The following is a 15,549-nucleotide window of genomic DNA, read 5'->3' on the forward strand; positions in this document are numbered from 1 at the left end:
TAGGCAGAGAGGCAGGCAGAGAGAGAGGGAGGAAGCAGGTTCCCTGCAGAGCAGAGAGCCCGATGTGGGGCTCAATCCCAGGACCCTGGGATCGTGACCTGAGCCGAAGGCAGAGGCTTAACCCACTGAGCCACCCAGGTGCCCCAGTAAAGCAGTTTTTGAAAGACATCCATAAAACATTTTAGTACTGTATTAATTAAGCATATTTTTTATTATATGAGTAATACATATTCATTGTCATTCACTTACAAATATTTTTCTAAGTTGTGTATTACATATTATGCTTATGTTTTATAAAGTCAAAACATTTGTTAATGTTTGATTTACACTTGTTTTACCTATGTGTATACTTTTTATTACAAATATGAGATTATCAATGCATATTGTTTGCCACCAGCTTTTTCCTCATAGCAGTGCATCATGACTTTGTATATCTGTGAAGAGACCTGAATCATAATGTTTAATCGCTGGGTGTTGTTATACTGTGACGAAGTATTATGGTTTAGTCACTCAATCTCCTTTTTTGAAGATTAGGATATTTTTAGGTTTGCACTCTTAGTGCAGTGATCATCTTTGCATAGTTCTTTCTTAGGATAAATTTCTAGAAGTGAAATTGCTGGATGAAAGAATTCACATTTTTGAGGCTTTAAATTGAAATTGCCAAATAGCGGTCACCATACATTGTAGTAATTGACATTTCTCCCTGCCTCAGATAAATGTGCTTGTTTCTCCCATCATGGACGATAGACAAATTTTCCCACATCGTTGCCAATCTGGTAAATTTATAAGTGGCATCTCCCTGTTTTAATTGGCATTAATTCTTCATGAAGCTGACCCTGTTTCATGTTCACTAGCCATTGTAGATTTTGGTCTCACAAATGAGCAGCTCACGGTCTTGATTACAGATCCTTCAGAAACTTTTTCTCATTCGATCATCAATCTTTTCAACAGTTTCTGGTATTTTCTTTCCAGGAGCGGCTAAAGCTGGTGACAGTTTTGGGAGCTGGCCTTCTCTGTGGAACTGCACTGGCGGTCATCGTGCCCGAAGGAGTACATGCACTTTATGAAGATATTCTTGCGGGTGAGAGACAAAGAACAGGGTCTTCTTTGAGATACGTTGTTGACATGGAGGACTGAAAGGAGAAGCCTCATGGGTTTTTTCCTGAACATAGTTCATATTTGTCATAGAATTCTGTCTTGGGAAAAGTTCTTAAAACATACCTTTTGACGTCTTTGACATTGAACACATCCTTAGCAGTTTGTGAATTGAATCCCCTGTTCATGAATGCCACTTAAGATTCATTTACTATAATGCATGAATTCCAGACTTTCTAAGTATGACAATCTTTTTTAAAGCCCACTTAAATTCTAAATGATAGTAATTGTATTTTTAATGTTCTTTAATTGAGAAAAGGAACAGGTGATAGACACTTGGATTTACGGAGTCTTTTCAGTAAACTTACAGGTAATTGGTGAGGATCTCTGCAGTAAAGGAGAACTAAAAAAATGAAAGAAGTCTTTCCTGACCCTAAGAACAACAAGCAGAGAACGCACAGTATAGGTGTGTGAGAGTAAATATTGGGCAGGCAGCTTGCGTCGCTCACCTGCTAGACAGTTTGGTCCTCACACCTGGAAACATGCTTGATTTAGATTTGTGACTCAGCAAAATCAGATTACTGCTTGTCACAAGACTTTAGGCACCTGTGAAAGATTGAAATCACAACTGTTACATTGGTGAGTGGAATCTTCAAGTGTCAGGACTCTACTGGACTCTAAGAGTAGTATAGAAAAGTAGGCACTTTCCAAACTTCATACTAGATACAATATAATAAGCAGCTTTTCAGATCTCAGTCAAGGAAAAAAACTGTCCTTTATCTAGAGTGATTATACTCTCCTCCCTGGGATGTGCAGATAGGCATAATGAATGGTGTTAGAGGATGGTGGCCAATGTTATGTATGAGTATTGTGGGGTCTTATTGCAAAATAGGAGAGAGGAATTTTTTTAAAGATTTTATTTATTTATTTGACAGACAGAGATCATAAGTAGGCAGAGAGAGAGAGGAGAAACCAGGCTCCCTGCTGAGCAGAGGAGCCTGATATGGGGCTTCATCCCACGACCCTGGGATCATGACCTGAGCTGAAGGCAGAAGCTTTAACCCACTGAGCCACCGAGACGCCCTGGTTTCTTCTCTTTTTTGATGACCCATCCTCTTGGGGGGGAAAGATAAGCATGTACTATTGCACTGATTTACTGTATACATTATAAAACACAAACCTAAAATAGAAAATTTTGAAGTATGAGATTTAAAGTAAGTGTGTATAGAAGACCAGTACGGTTGACTCTCGAACAGCACAGGTTTGAACTCTGCGGGTCCACTTATATGTGGCTTTTTAAAAATACAGTGCCGTAAATGTGTTTCCCCTTCCTTAATCTTTTCTCTGGCTTACTTTATTGTAAGAATACAGTATATAGTACGTAAAACATACAAAATATTAGTTAAAAGACTTTATGTTATCAGTAAGGCTTCTGATTAATGGTAGGCTATTCGTAGTTAAGTTTTGGAGGAGCCAAAAGTTATATGCGGGTTTTCAACTGCACAGGGGATCAGCACCCTAACCCCCATGTTTTTCAAGCATCATGTGTATTTTCTTTCCTATCTCAGTGGTTCACCTTGAATTTTTCTGACATGTGATTTTTTTCAGAATGTCATATAAAAAAAATTGTGCATCCTTTTGTTCTGGCTTCTTTTGCTTAGCCTAATGCATGTGAGAGCTATCATGTTATTCTGTGTATCTATTGCTGGTATGTGGTGCCTTTTTATTTCTGAGTAGTATTCCATTGTTTGGGTGAACTTTTTTCCTTCACCTTTTCCTTTCCTTTTTCCTTCCTTCCTTTAAAGCCATATTGGTTATTTTCAGTTTGTGTGGAAATATGAATAAAAACACTGTAAACATTTATATACAGGTTTTTGTGTGAACCTGAGTTGTTTTTTTTTTCCTTGTGTAATTACTTGCAAGTGGGGTGGTTGGATCATATGGCAAGTGTATGTTTAACTTAAGAAATAACCAAACTCTTTTTCAAAGTAGCTGTACCTTTTTGCATTCCCAAAAATAATGGGTGAGAGTTCAGTTGCTTCCCTTCCTTGTCAACTCTTGACGCTGTTTATTTTGTTTTGGTTTTGTTTTGTTTTTTTAAGATTTTATTTATTTATTTGACACAGAGAGAGATCACAAGTAGGCAGAGAGGCAGGCGGAGGGAGAGGGGAAAGCAGCCTCCCCGCCGAGCAGAGAGCCCGATGCGGGACTTGATCCCAGGACCTTGAGATCACTACTTGAGCCGAAGGCAGAGGCTTAACCCACTGAGCCACCCAAGTGCCCCTTGTTTCAGTTTTTTATTTTAACTGTTCTAATAAGTAGGTAATGCTATCCCTATGTGGTTTTAATTTGCAATTCCCTCATGGCTGATGATGTTAAACATCTTTTCATATACTTGTTTGCCATTATTATGTGTTCTCCGATGATTCAAATTTTTGCCTATTTTTTAAGTTGAGTTTTCTTATTATTGAATTTTGAGGGTTCTTTACGTGTTCTGGATTCAAGTTACTGTTTTTTTTATTTTTTGTTTTTAAGTAAGCTCTAGGCCCAACTAGAGATTGGGGCTCAAACTCATGACTCCAACATCAAGAGTTACTTACTCTACCAACTGAGCCAGACAGGGACCCCCGGATACAAGTCCTTTTTTTTTTTTTTTTAAAGATTGTATTTATCAGGGGGCCCCTGGGTGGCTCAGTGGGTTAAAGTCTCTGCCTTCAGCTCAGGTCATGATCCCAGGGTGGTGGAATCGAGCCCCACATTGGGCTCTCTGCTCAGCAGGGAATCTGCTTCCTCCTTTCTCTCTGCCTGCTTCTCTGCCTGTCAAATAAATAAATAAAATCTAAAAAAAAAAAAAAAAGAGATTGTATTTATCTATTTGATAGGCAGAGATCACAAGTAGGCAGAGAGGCAGGCAGAAGGGAGGGGGGAAATAGGCTCCCCGCTGAGCAGGAAGCCCGATGTGGGGCTCGATCCCAAGACCCAGGGATCATGACCTGAGGGCAGAGGCTTTAACCCACTGAGCCACCCAGGCACCCCTGGATACAAGTCTTTTATCAGATAGATGATCTGCAAATATTTTCTCCTAGTCTTTGGCTTATCTTTTCAGTCTCTTAACATTATCATTACAGAGTAGTTTTTAATTTTAATGAAGTCCAGTTTGTCAATTCTTTCATGAATTTCTAAAATCCCTTTGCTGAACCCAAGTTCACAAGTGTTTTCTCTTTTGTCCTCCTCTATAAGTTTTATAATTTTCAGTTTTACACTTAGGTCTGTGATCCATTTTGAGTTAATTTTATATCTAATGTAAAGGTTCAGTTTTGAGGGGGATATGGATGGATGTCCAGTAGTTCCAACACCATTTGTTGAAGATAATAATTACCTTTGCACCCTTGTAAATAAAAAATCAATTGACCACATTTGTGTTGGTCTGTTTCTAGACTCTCTATTCTGTCCAGTTGATCTACATTTCCAGTCTGTCCTTTGCTAATATAACCTTTTTTTTTTTTTCCTAAGATTTTATTTATTTGAAAGAGTGAGCAAGCAAGAGCATGAGCAGGAACAAAGGGAGAAGGAGAAGCAGACTCCTTACTGAGCAGAGAGCCTGACAAAGGGCTCAATCCCGGCACCCTGGGATCATGACCTAAGCTGAAAGCAGATGCTTAACCGACTGAGCCACCCAGGCGCCCCCAATACAACCTTGTCTTGATGACTATATCTTTACAGCAAATCTTGACATCAGATGGTGAAGTCCTAAGTTTGTTCTAATTTTTCAAATATGTCTTGGTTAAACTAGTTCCTTTGCTTTTCTATAAAAACTTTAGAATCAGAATGTCAATGTCTGCACAAAAAATCGTGCTGAGACTCTGATTGAGTTGAATCTATAGATTAATTTGGGGAGAATTGACATCTTAAAAACATTGTATTTTCTAAATCCATGAGTATAACATATCTCCCCTTTTTTTCCGGTCTTTGATTTCTTTTATCAGTGTGGTAGTATTTTAATTTTTAAATTAAATTTAATTTTTTTATTTTTATTTATTTATTTATTTATTTATTTATTTTTAAGATTTTGTTTATTTGACACAGAGAGAGGGATCAAGTGAAGGGGAGCGGCAGAGGGAGAGAGAGAAGCAGGCTCTCTAATGAGCAGGGAGCCCGATGTGGGGCTCGATCCCAGGACCCTGAGATCATGACCTGAGCTGAAGGCAGAGGCTTAACCCACTGAGCCACCCAGGTGCCCCTAATTTTTAAATTTAATTAATTACTTTTTTTTTTAATTTTTATTTATTTATCAGACAGAGAGAGAGATCACAAGTAGGCAGAGAGGCAGTCAGAGAGAAAGGAGGAAACGGGCTCCCTGCTGAGGAGAGAGCCCGATGCGGGCCTCGATCCCAGGACCCTGAGACCATGACCTGAGCTGAAGGCAGAGGCTTTAACCTGCTGAGCCACCCAGGTGCCCCCCCCCTTTTTTTTGAGTAACCTCCATACCCATCATGGGGCTCAAACTCAGGCCCAAGAGCAAGACTCAATTGTTCCACTGACTGAGCCAGCTAGGCGCCCCCAGTGTTACAGTTTTTAGCATACAGATCTGCAGTTATTCTGTCAGACTTATACCTAAATATTTTCCTGTTTATAGTGTGATTGTAAATGATACTTAAAAAGTATTTCAATTTCCAGTATTCTAGGATATAGAAATTTGCTAAACTCACTTGTTACAGGAGCTTTTCTGTGGATTCCTTGTGAATTGGTGCACAATCATATCATCTATGAATATAGACAGTTTAATGCTTTCTTTTCCAGAGACACTTTAATGATTTTTTCCCCCAATATGCTTAAAATTTTTTTTTCTTTTCCGTATTGCTCTGGCTAGACCATTTAGTATGAGGTTGATTAGGAATGAAAGTAGTCAGCCCTGCCCTATTCTCACTCAGTCTTTCACCATTAAGTATAATGAATGATAGCTATAAATTTTTCAAAGATTCCCTCTTCAGGTTAAGGAAGTTTCCTTTTATTATTCCTAATTTGTTGAGAGTTTTTATCGAGTTTGTTAATGTGGTGAAGTACGATGATATTCAAATATGCATATGCCACCCCCCTTATGGGCAGGGATTATCATGACTGGATTCCATGTGCTAAGATCCTGTTGAGGAGGGTTGCCTGGGTGGGTTAGAGCCTCTGCCTTCGGCAGGGTCTGATCCAGCCCCATGTCCGGCTCTCTGCTCAGCGGGGAGCCTGCTCCTCCCTCTCTCTGCTTGCTGCTCTACTTGTGATCTCTGTCCGTCAAAAAAAAAAAAAGATCCTGTTGAGGATATTTGTATCTCTGTTCGTCAGGAGTATTGGTCTGTGGTTTTCTTTTCTTTTCTTACAATGTCTCTATGGTTTTGCTGTCAGAGTGCTGGCTTCTTAGGGATGGAAAGTGTTCCCTTCTCTACATTCTGGAAGAGACTGTATAGAATAAAAAATATTTCTTCCTTAAGGGGCTCCTGGGTGGCTCAGTGGGTTAAGCTGCTGCCTTCAGCTCAGGTCATGATCTCAGGGTCCTGGGATCAAGTCCCGCATCGGGCACTCTGCTCAGCAGGGAGCCTGCTTCCCTCTCTCTCTCTGCCTGCCTCTCTGCCTACTTGTGATTTCTCTCTGTCAAATAAATAAATAAAATCTTTAAAATATATATATATATATATATATATATATATATATATATATTTCTTCCTTAAATATTTGTGAGAATTTACCAGTGAAACCATCTGGGCCTGGAGTTTCCTATGTTGGAAGGTTTTTAGCTATGAATTCAATTTCCTTAATAAATATAAAATTATTCAAGTTACCTGTTTCTTCTAAGTTGAAGAATTATTCATAGTAAGAGTTGTTCATGGAAATCTTTTATTATCCTTTTAATGTCTGCAGTAATATCTTCTTCTAAATTTTTTTCCCAAAGAACCATGTTTGATTTCATTTTTTCTGCTTTGTATTTTATTGATTTCTACTTTGCTTTATCTACATTAAAGCTTTTTGGTCAGGTGTTTACACATTTAGGGTTGCTATGTCTTGTTGGTGAATTGACCTTTTTCATTATTATGTAATGTCCCTATTTATTCCTGGTAATATTTCTTATTGTCAGGTCTGCTTTATTTGATATTAACATAGCCACTCCAGTTTCCTTTTGATCAGTGTTTACATGATATATCTTTTTTTCATCCTTTTACTTTTATTTATTTTCATTTTTTATTTTTAAAGATTTTATTTATTTACTTGACACAGAGAGAGACAGCAAGAGAGGGAATACAAGCAGGGGGAGTGGGGAAAGGAGAAGCAGGCCTCCCACTGAGCAGGGAGCCCCATGTGGGGGTTGATCCCAGGACCCTGGAATCATGATATGAGCCGAAGCAGACACTTAATGACTGAGCCACCCAGGTGACCCTCATCCTTTTACTTTTGACCTATATGGCATTCACTATATTTAAATTGGATTTCTTTTTTTAAAAAAATATTTTATTTATTCATTTGACAGAGAGAAAGAGAGAGATCACAAGTAGGCAGAGCAACAGGCAGGGAGTGGGGGAAGCAGGCTCCCCACAGAGCAGAGAGCGTAATGCAGGGCTCAATCCCAGGACCCTGAGATCATGACCCAAGCTGAAGGCTGAGGCTTAACCCACTGAGCCACCCAGGTGCCCCTTAAATTGAATTTCTTGTAAACAGCACATAAGTGAATCATATTTTTAAAATCTGATTTGGGGCGCCTGGGTGACTCAGTGGGTTAAAGCCTCTGCCTTTGGTTCAGGTCATGATCCCAGGGTCCTGGGATCCAGCCCCACATCAGGCTCTATGTTCAATGGGGAGCCTGCTTACCTTCCTCTCCCTCTGACTGCCTCTCTACCTGTGATCTCTGTCTGTGATCTCTGTCTGTCAAATAAATAAATAAAATCTTAAATAAATAAATAAAATCTGATTTGACAATCTGTCTTCTACTTGGTATATTTAGACAGGGGTCAGCAAACTTTCTATAACAGGTCAGACTTTGGGAGCCATGTGGTCTCTACTGATACTGTTCAATTCTGTCATTGTAACCAAGGGTACTGATTCTTTCCTTTGTGATCATCAGTCCTCTAGTGAGCCTTTCAGTGAATTTACTGTACTGATATTACATTTTTCAGTTTTGAAATTTCTCCTTGCTTTCCTTGTATAGTTTCTATTTCTTCAAATGACATTCATTAATTTGAACTGTTTTTACCTTTACCCCCAGAGCACATAGTTATAATAGCTGCCTTAAAGTCTTGAGTATTCCAGTATCTGAGTTGCCCTGGGACTGGATTGAGTGTTTTTTTTCCCTTCATAATTGGTCTGGGTTTTTTTTTCTGTTTTTTTTGTTTTTTGTTTTTTGTTTTTAAGATTTTATTTATTTGAGAGAGAGATCGTGCGCTTGAGACAGTGTGTGAGAGAGAGTACAGACAGGGGTGTGGGCCAGAGGGAGAAGCAGGTTCCCCACTTGAGCAGGGAGCCTGACATGGAACTCAATCCCAGGACCCTGGGATCATGACCTGAGCTGAAGGCATATGCTTAAATGACTGAGCCACCCAGGCTCCCTGATTTTTCTGTTTCTTTGTATGTCAAGCAAGTTTGGGTTGTATTCTGTACATTTTTAATAATGTATTTTGGAACTTTGGGTCCTTTCAAAATCCTCTAGAGAATATTTATTTCTTTTGTTTTAGCGGTCCTTTAGCCTGGTGGGTTTTAGGCTGCCAGTTCTGTGGTGCCTTTTTGTGTGATGGTTTTAATTTTAGTTCAGTTTTCAAAGCCTTTGTAATGCTGCTTTGGGTATGTTCTATCCCTGCAGAGTTCAGGGGTAAGTCTGGGACTTGTGCCATTTGAACTGTTAGGGGAGCCCTCCTTAGCTGTTTCTTCTCCAGTATTCGTCTCACACTCCCTGGCTCCCAGAGGACCCTTTACCTAGTCCTCTGGCCACAAAGATGGGTTTTTTCTAGGAGTTGTAGCTGCCTGTGCTGTCACTGCACAGTTCTGTGTAACTTGGGGTGCCCTCAGGCCAAAGTGGCTGGAGAAAAGAGAGAACAGAATAACCAGATCCACCCCCCCCCACCACAACTCCATCCCGGACCCTGTGCTTTTCCGACCACTCTGGCCAAAAGTATGGTGTTTTTCTGGAGGTTTTCACTGCCTTTGTTGCTGCCATGCTGTTCTCCAACTGGGACTGTCTTCAAGCCTGGACTGAGAAAGAATAAAGAGGTGGTTTCCCTCCATAGAGACATCCTCCAGCAGCCCCTTTCCCTGGTCTTCTGGCCAGAAGGACAAGGTTTGTTTTCCAGTTTTTGCTGCCCTCTCTTCTCTGGCTTTTATTTACCTGTGTAGTCCTTAGGTAGTTTTTTGGGCGTTTTGTCCAGAGTTTTTATAGTAATCATTGTGTGATTGAGGCGACACTGGGTTTACTCCATCTGAGCCAGCTCCAGAAGTCCCCATTATTTTTTTTTAAGATTTTATTTATTTGAGAGAGAGAGAGAGAGCATGAGAAGGGGGAGGATCAGAGGGAGAAGCAGACTCCCTGCCGAGCAGGGAGCCCGATGCAGGACTCTATCCTGGGATTCCAGGATCATGACCCAAGCCAAAGGCAGTTGCTTAGCCAGCCAAGCCAACCAGGTGCCCCCCCCATCATTCTTTTTAAAAAGTAAAATATTGATACCCCACTCTGTGGAAAGTTCTTTAAGGTAGCTTAACCGTCACAGTAACTGTAAGCTGTCGCCACATTTTCCACATCTGTCTGCACACTGGTGAGATTAGTCACATTGCTTTTGTTTCTACTGCTTTATCTTTTTCTCCCCCCACCCTTTCCCTCTTTTTCTGTATTATAGATCCAACCAGCTTTTCTCCCAGCTTCAAGAAAGGAGTTTGTGTACATGTTTACTACAACCTATAGTTTAGTTCTTCTGTGGACCTTATAATTATGATAATTAACATATTTTTTCAGAGCTCAATAGATCATGTTAACTGAGTGCTCTGGCACTTTAATAAGCATTAGTAAATACCAATTAATGTAAAAAGGAACCTCTCACATATTTTTCTATAATTATAGCTCTAGAATCACTGGAATTAGACCAGCATTCCTGTGACAAGACTGTCTTTCTACAGAAATAAGTTTTTATAAAAATATGATCTATTGAGGACTGTGGTGCTTGTTTACCATGGGGTTACATTTGAAACCACCATAATTCTTTGGAACATGAGAGTTGGTATATTGAGAAAGGCCAAGCTATGGGGTCAAAGACCTAAACAGAGGGGCGCCTAGGTGGCTCAGTGGGTTGAAGCCTCTGCCTTCGGCTCAGGTCATGGTCCCAGGGTCCCCGCATGGGGGTGGGGGGGAGTCTCTGCCCAGCAGGGAGCCTGCTTCCTCTTCTCTCTGCCTGCCTCTCTGCCTGCTTGTGATCTCTGTCTGTCAAATAAATAAAATCTTAAAAAAAAAAAGACCTAAATAGAAACCTGAAAACTGTATTATTCAAAATTGTTAGGATAGTTACTGGAACTGTTATCTGGAATGGTTCAGTATAGATTATTTCACTAAATTTGTCCACGAATGCCACATATCATATTTTTTAGAGAAGTACAGTTATCTTATGGTTTTGTCATTTTGCTCTACATTTAAATAAAGGGAGAGGGTTAAATCTGTTTTATTTAACTAACTCTTGGCCTGTCATTCATTAATAAAAATGGAGCTCTTTAAAACTCTTACACTTAAGGGGCGCCTGGGTGGCTCAGTGGGTTAAGCCGCTGCCTTCGGCTCAGGTCATGATCTCAGAGTCCTGGGATCGAGCCCCGCGTCGGGCTCTCTGCTCAGCAGGGAGCCTGCTTCCTCCTCTCTCTCTGCCTGCCTTTCTGCCTGCTTGTGATCTCTGTCTGTCAAATAAATAAATAAAATCTTTAAAAAAAAATAAAAAATAAAAAAAAATAAAACTCTTACACTTAAAAAATATAATAATAGGGGTGCCTGGGTGGCTCAGTGGGTTAAAGCCTCTGCCTTCAGCTCAGGTCATGATCCCAGTGTCCTGGGATCGAGCCCCGCATCAGGCTCTCTGCTCAGTGGGGAGCCTGCTTCCTCCTCTCTCACTGCCTGCCTCTCTGCCTACTTGTGATCTGTCAAATAAATAAATAAAATCTTTAAAAATAATAATAATAATAAATAAATAAATAAATAAACAACAACAAAAAATTCTTACACTTTATCCTCAGGATTCTGAAACATGGATGATGGGGGACTGATCTCTATCTCTTCTACTTCTTATTTTGTCTATTAAAATGTCTGATCTCTGCTTTTCTCCCTGATCCCTCCTCTCCCTTCCCCCAACATTGTTTTATTACTCACTGTTGTTTCTGACTGATACTCAGATAAATTGTATGATGTAAGTTGTTTAAAAATGAATCTCCCAAATCCCATTTATTATATAACCATGTTCCTGAACATTTAGCGAGCCCGTAGCATATACCAGGTATCGCGTGGAGCCCTTCACATTAACTGTCTCATCATCACAACAGCCATCTGAGGTGGGTGCTGTTTTACAGATGAGGACATGAAGCCGCAAAGAGATTGAATGACATGTCCAGGGTAGTCAGCTAGTAAGTGTCACCATCAGCATTTAAACCCAGACAGTCTTACTCCAAAGCCTACACTTTTTTTTTTTAACCTTAAATTTCACCACAAGGAAAATTTTATTGATGGTGCTAGTTTATTTTCCTCTTAAAAGGCCAGTTGTAACCAAATGAAGTGAACATACTTCAGGATTTTACTGTCTTCACACTATAATAAAATACGAAGCTCAGAACTGGATCGCTTGGCCTTTTCTCTTCGTGTCTCCTCCCAGTTCATATTGTTTGCATCGCTTAATGGCCAGCGTTCTCTCAGATCTGCAGTTGGTCTCAACACATTTAACCCTCAGCACAGTCGTCTTTGGAGTTTTAGCTTTTTTCCAGAAAATCCACTTAGTCTGCCCACCATAGCCACTCTTCCTGTCATGATGTTGTTTTCCCTGGGTGTAAAGAGAATCTTTGCCTTTCTTATACTGTGTCACTTTGTGGGGTTGGTACTTACAGAAACTTCCTTGCAGAAAGTCTGGTAGGTTTTAGGAACACTCACCATGTTTGTGAGAGTGCTGTCAGCATGGGAAAAAAAATGAAGCCTACATTCTTTTTTTTTTTTTTTAAGATTTTATTTATTTATTTGACAGAGAGAACACAGGTAGGCAGAGGCAGGCAGAGAGAGAGAGAAGGAAACAGGCTCCCTGCTGAGCAGAGAGCCCGATGCGGGACTCGATCCCAGGACCCTGAGATCATGACCTGAGCCGAAGGCAGCGGCTTAACCCACTGAGCCACGCAGCCGAAGGCAGCGGTTTAACCCACTGAGCCACGCAGGCGCCCTATCTTAATGATAGTCTGCTAGATGATGTGCTTCATAAGGAATTTAAAATCACCATTGTAGTGTCTGTCTGCTGAAGAAAATTTTTTTTGAGTCCTGGAGCCCAACACAAGGCTTAAACTCAGGACCCTGAGAGCAAGACCTGAGCTGAGATCAAGAGTTAGGCACTTGGGCCACCTGGGTGGCTCAGTGGGGAGCCTGCTTACCCTTCTCTTTCTGCCTGCCTCTCTGCCTACTTGTGATCTCTGCTAAATAAATAAATAAAATCTTTTAAAAAAAGAAAAAAAAGAGGCACTTAACTGAATGAGCCATTCAAGTGTTCCTGAAGAAATCTTACAATAGATTTTCTTCTTTTTAGGGATGCTTGGGTGTATCTGTCCGTTAAGGGTTGGACTCTTGATTTTGGCTAAGGTCATGATCTCAGGGTTGTGGGATCGAGCCTGCATCAGACTCTGCACCCAGTGGGGAATCTGCTTGAGACTCTCTCTGCCTCTCTCTGCCCCTTCTCCCCCGGCCCCATGCATATGCCCATGTGTGCATTCTCTCTCTCTCTCTCGCAAACAAATAAGTCTTAAAAAATTAAATATGAGGCATTTGGGTGCTCACTTAATATCTGACTCTTGGTTTTGGCTCAGGTCATCATCTTATGCATTGAGGCATCAAAGCCCAGAGTTGAGCTGGAGTACGCCTTCACTGGGCTCAGGGGGAGTCTGCTTGAAGATTCTCTCCCTCTGTCCCTCCCCCTGCTCACATGCATGTGCACGTTCTCTCTGTCTCAAGTAAATAAATGAATCTTTAAAAAATAAATAAAAAAAATTAAAACAGTAATATTTTGATCAAAGATTCATTAATTAACATCCCTTTAAAAATGTCAGCTTTAGGGGCCCCTGGGTGGCCCAGTCAGTTAAGCATCTGCCTTCAGCTCTGGTTATGATCACAGGGTCCTGGGATGGAGCTCCACGTTGGGCTCCCTGCTCAGTGGGGAGTCTGCTTGTCCCTCTGCCCCTCTGCCTGCTTGTGGTCCCCCCCCCAATAAATAAATAATAGCTTAAAAAATAAAATATCAGCTTTATACAATTGACTGTGATCAGGTTTTCTCTTCTACATGAGAAATAATATGTCATCATTAAGCAGAAGCTATTCTGTCCTTATTACTAAAAATACATGCCACGTGTGATGAACTATTTGTCTTTGTTAGAAAAAAATACATATTAGAGATCTGTAACAAGTTGTAAGTTATGAGTAGAAGTTAAGAAATTAAAAAACAATCAACAAAGGCCAAAAATATAAAAACAAAACTGGAGATCACTTTTTAAAAAGCCAGACTACCTGAAAATTTGTTTCTTTTATAGAAGCATATGTTAATCTGAAGGAGAAGCTTCAACAAATGGATTCAAAGGGTAAATTGATTCTGTTACCTTTGATGTTAATGTATGTCTGTGACAAAGGACAGCTACATATCATACTGATGGAACTGGAAATATTTCTATGTAAACATCTAGGCAAAGAAGTAAGCCCATAATGATTTGCTGAATACTCTCTTAGTGGCAGGAGAAAGATAAGTCTGATGTACAGGGTCCAGTCATAACACCGTTGGTTTGTGTACTTTGCAGCAGGGAGTATGACGTGGAACATGTCCTGGCTAATGAATTACCAGCCAATGTCTTGAGTAATCAGACATAATAACCTGAAAGCTTATTCATGAATGAGTAACATATATATACAACTTAATATATTTAAATTTATAGCTGGGTTTTCAGATCCCAGTTTTTGCTAGTTTCAGTTCCTTGTCCAGAGTAGAAGGAAGAATGGGTAAATTAATATTCAAGACCCAGGTTCCATTACTAATTTGTGTATGTACCATTAAGGTGATCATCACTCACTTTAAAAAGGGTTTATGTTTGTTTTTTTGCTTAATGTTAGCAAATAAAATCAAGGCTTACCATTGTGTATATTCTAGTGAGTATTTCATGTTTTTATATAAAGTTAAATTCCACTTAATGATAAGCATTCAAATCTTTTAGGAGAAACCTCAATCAACAGCACACTTATTTCAAGCAATATTTATTATATGGTGCTGACATATTACTTCTTTGCCAAAATTTTACATCAAAATAAGTATTAACCCCTTCAGAATTATAATTCATGAAATTAAGTACTTATAGAAGTGATTTCTCAAAAAATGTTGGAAATTATTCTTTCATTTACCTCCAGAATGTGCAGCACATTTAGATATCATCAGTAGCAGCAGCATTTTCCTCAAAAGTAGTTTTGGTTTGGGACGCCTGGGTGGCTCAGTTGGTTAAGCAGCTGCCTTCGGCTCAGGTCATGATCCCAGCGTCCTGGTATTGAGTCCCGCATCAGGCTCCTTGCTCGGCAGGGAGCCTGCTTCTCCCTCTGCCTCTGCCTGCCATTCTGTCTGCCTGTGCTTGCTCTCTCGCCCTCTCTCTCTGATAAATAAATAAAATCTTTAAAAAAAAAAAAGTAGTTTTGGTTTTGGGGAATGCAAAATTTGGTCAGTGTCAGTCTGCATGAGATAGCTGATCAGTTCATTCAATACTATTTTATATCAAAAGCAGGTATGACTATGAAGTAATGTTAATTTTTTTTTTAAAGATTTTATTTATTTATTTGACAGAGAGAGAGATCACAAATAGGCAGAGAGACAGACAGAGAGATGAGGAGAAGCAGGCTCCCTGCTGAGCAGAGAGCCCCATGTGGGACTCGATCCCAGGCCCCTGGCATCATGACCTGAGCCGAAGGTAGAGGCTTAACCCACTGAGCCACCCAGGCGCCCCAGTAATGTTAATTTTATTATGATTCATAAACTTGACCCTTAAGCAGTAAAAAGAAAAGTTCCAAAATTATTTAAAGAAAGCATTGCTAGTACCTTAACTCCTGTCAGAATGGCTAGAAGCAAAGACAATCAGAAGACAGTGTTGGCGAGGTTGCAGAGAAAGGGGAGCCCTCGTGCACTGTTGGTGGAAATGTGAATTGATGTAGCCACTGGAAAATGGTAAAGAGGTTCCTCGAAAAATTAAAAA

General features: G+C 40.1%; 1 protein-coding gene and 1 pseudogene across 2 annotated transcripts in view; one reads left to right on the top strand and one right to left on the bottom strand.

The window, feature by feature from the left end:
- SLC39A9 (solute carrier family 39 member 9) overlaps positions 1 to 15,549 on the top strand; it is a 63,948-nt gene that overhangs the window by 21,258 nt on the left and 27,141 nt on the right. For both annotated transcript variants that reach the window (XM_032344597.1, XM_032344598.1), the window contains one exon: positions 973 to 1,081. In XM_032344597.1, the coding sequence (XP_032200488.1) occupies positions 973 to 1,081 (109 nt within the window). The remainder of the gene's footprint in view (positions 1 to 972; positions 1,082 to 15,549) is intronic.
- Positions 11,853 to 12,229, bottom strand: LOC116591584 (annotated as a pseudogene).

Source organism: Mustela erminea, chromosome 5 (assembly GCF_009829155.1).
Source record: "Mustela erminea isolate mMusErm1 chromosome 5, mMusErm1.Pri, whole genome shotgun sequence".
NCBI lineage: Eukaryota > Metazoa > Chordata > Mammalia > Carnivora > Mustelidae > Mustela > Mustela erminea.